General features: G+C 43.2%; 1 protein-coding gene across 1 annotated transcript in view; it reads left to right on the top strand.

Annotated features, from left to right (window-relative positions):
• The window catches only part of LOC101846385, a 102,636-nt gene that overhangs the window by 9,888 nt on the left and 91,717 nt on the right, over positions 1-1,031 (top strand). The window contains exon 2 of the mRNA XM_005110094.3: positions 261-348. Within this exon, the coding sequence (XP_005110151.2) occupies positions 261-348 (88 nt within the window). The remainder of the gene's footprint in view (positions 1-260; positions 349-1,031) is intronic.

A 1,031-nucleotide genomic window follows, 5' to 3' on the forward strand; every position in this document is an offset into this window, starting at 1 on the left:
CCCCCACGTCTCTCCTCTTCTTCTCTCTTACAATGCACATAGATACCGTGGGACATACTCTCACAAGACACCTGTTCAAGACAACCACACGTGCAAATAATCACTTCCCCTCCCCAATGATATAATTACACTCTCCAAGAGGACCACCTGTCTGAGATAACCACTTTTCTTTTCGATAACAAGTGGCCGTTTTAGACAGGTTCGACTGTATTCCCCTAAACCCTCTAACACTGTACTCTGCCTCTGTGTTTCCCACTCAGCTTCAAGCCAGCGAAGACTTCCAAGAAAGGCGGCGAATCCGCGCACGTATGAGGGACCTCAAGCAGAGCATGAAAAACTTGAGCACAGGTCAGTGAAGAATTAGTAGCCATTGCTTTATGTACTTGCGATTCGCTCCTCACTTTTCGGTTGTTGTTTTTTTCTTTGGCTGTGTGTTTGTCTGTGCGTGTCTCTATGTGTCTGTGTTTATGTCTGTGTGTGTGTGTCTGTGTGTCTTTGTGCGTCTGTCTGTGTGTGTCTGTGTGTCTGTGTGTCTGTCTGTTTGTTAGTCTGTCCTTAATGACCATACTGCGGTTGTTCACACAATCCTTCTTTCTTGATTGTCAAGTATTTGTTTCAGCTGGGTAAACTCAGGGAGAAAAAATATATCTTCCCAAAAGACACCGCATAACGATCGTGAGTCTAACGTCTTACCAGTGGATAAGGACGGCTCTATTGTACTTTCCTAAAGTGAAAGTTTTCTAAAAAAAAAAGAAAAAAGAATCGATTCCCATCCGTCTTCCGCCCAAGAAAGAAGAAAAATCCACTAAGCCACCAACAAACAAACCAAAAGAAATACACCTTACAGCAAAAATTTCCCCGTAAATAAGGCCCTTTCACCCTCCTCTCCTTTTTTTTCTCTTTTGGGTAAGTGTTTTATGACGGGCGCTCGCAACTGCATAAGGTCAAATTTCCTATCAACTGAAAATGTTTTGTGTGTCCTGCGCGTTCATATGACCTTATGCAGTTGTGAACGCCATAAAACATTTACC

This window comes from Aplysia californica, unplaced genomic scaffold (assembly GCF_000002075.1).
Source record: "Aplysia californica isolate F4 #8 unplaced genomic scaffold, AplCal3.0 scaffold00851, whole genome shotgun sequence".
Classification (NCBI taxonomy): Eukaryota; Metazoa; Mollusca; class Gastropoda; order Aplysiida; family Aplysiidae; genus Aplysia; species Aplysia californica.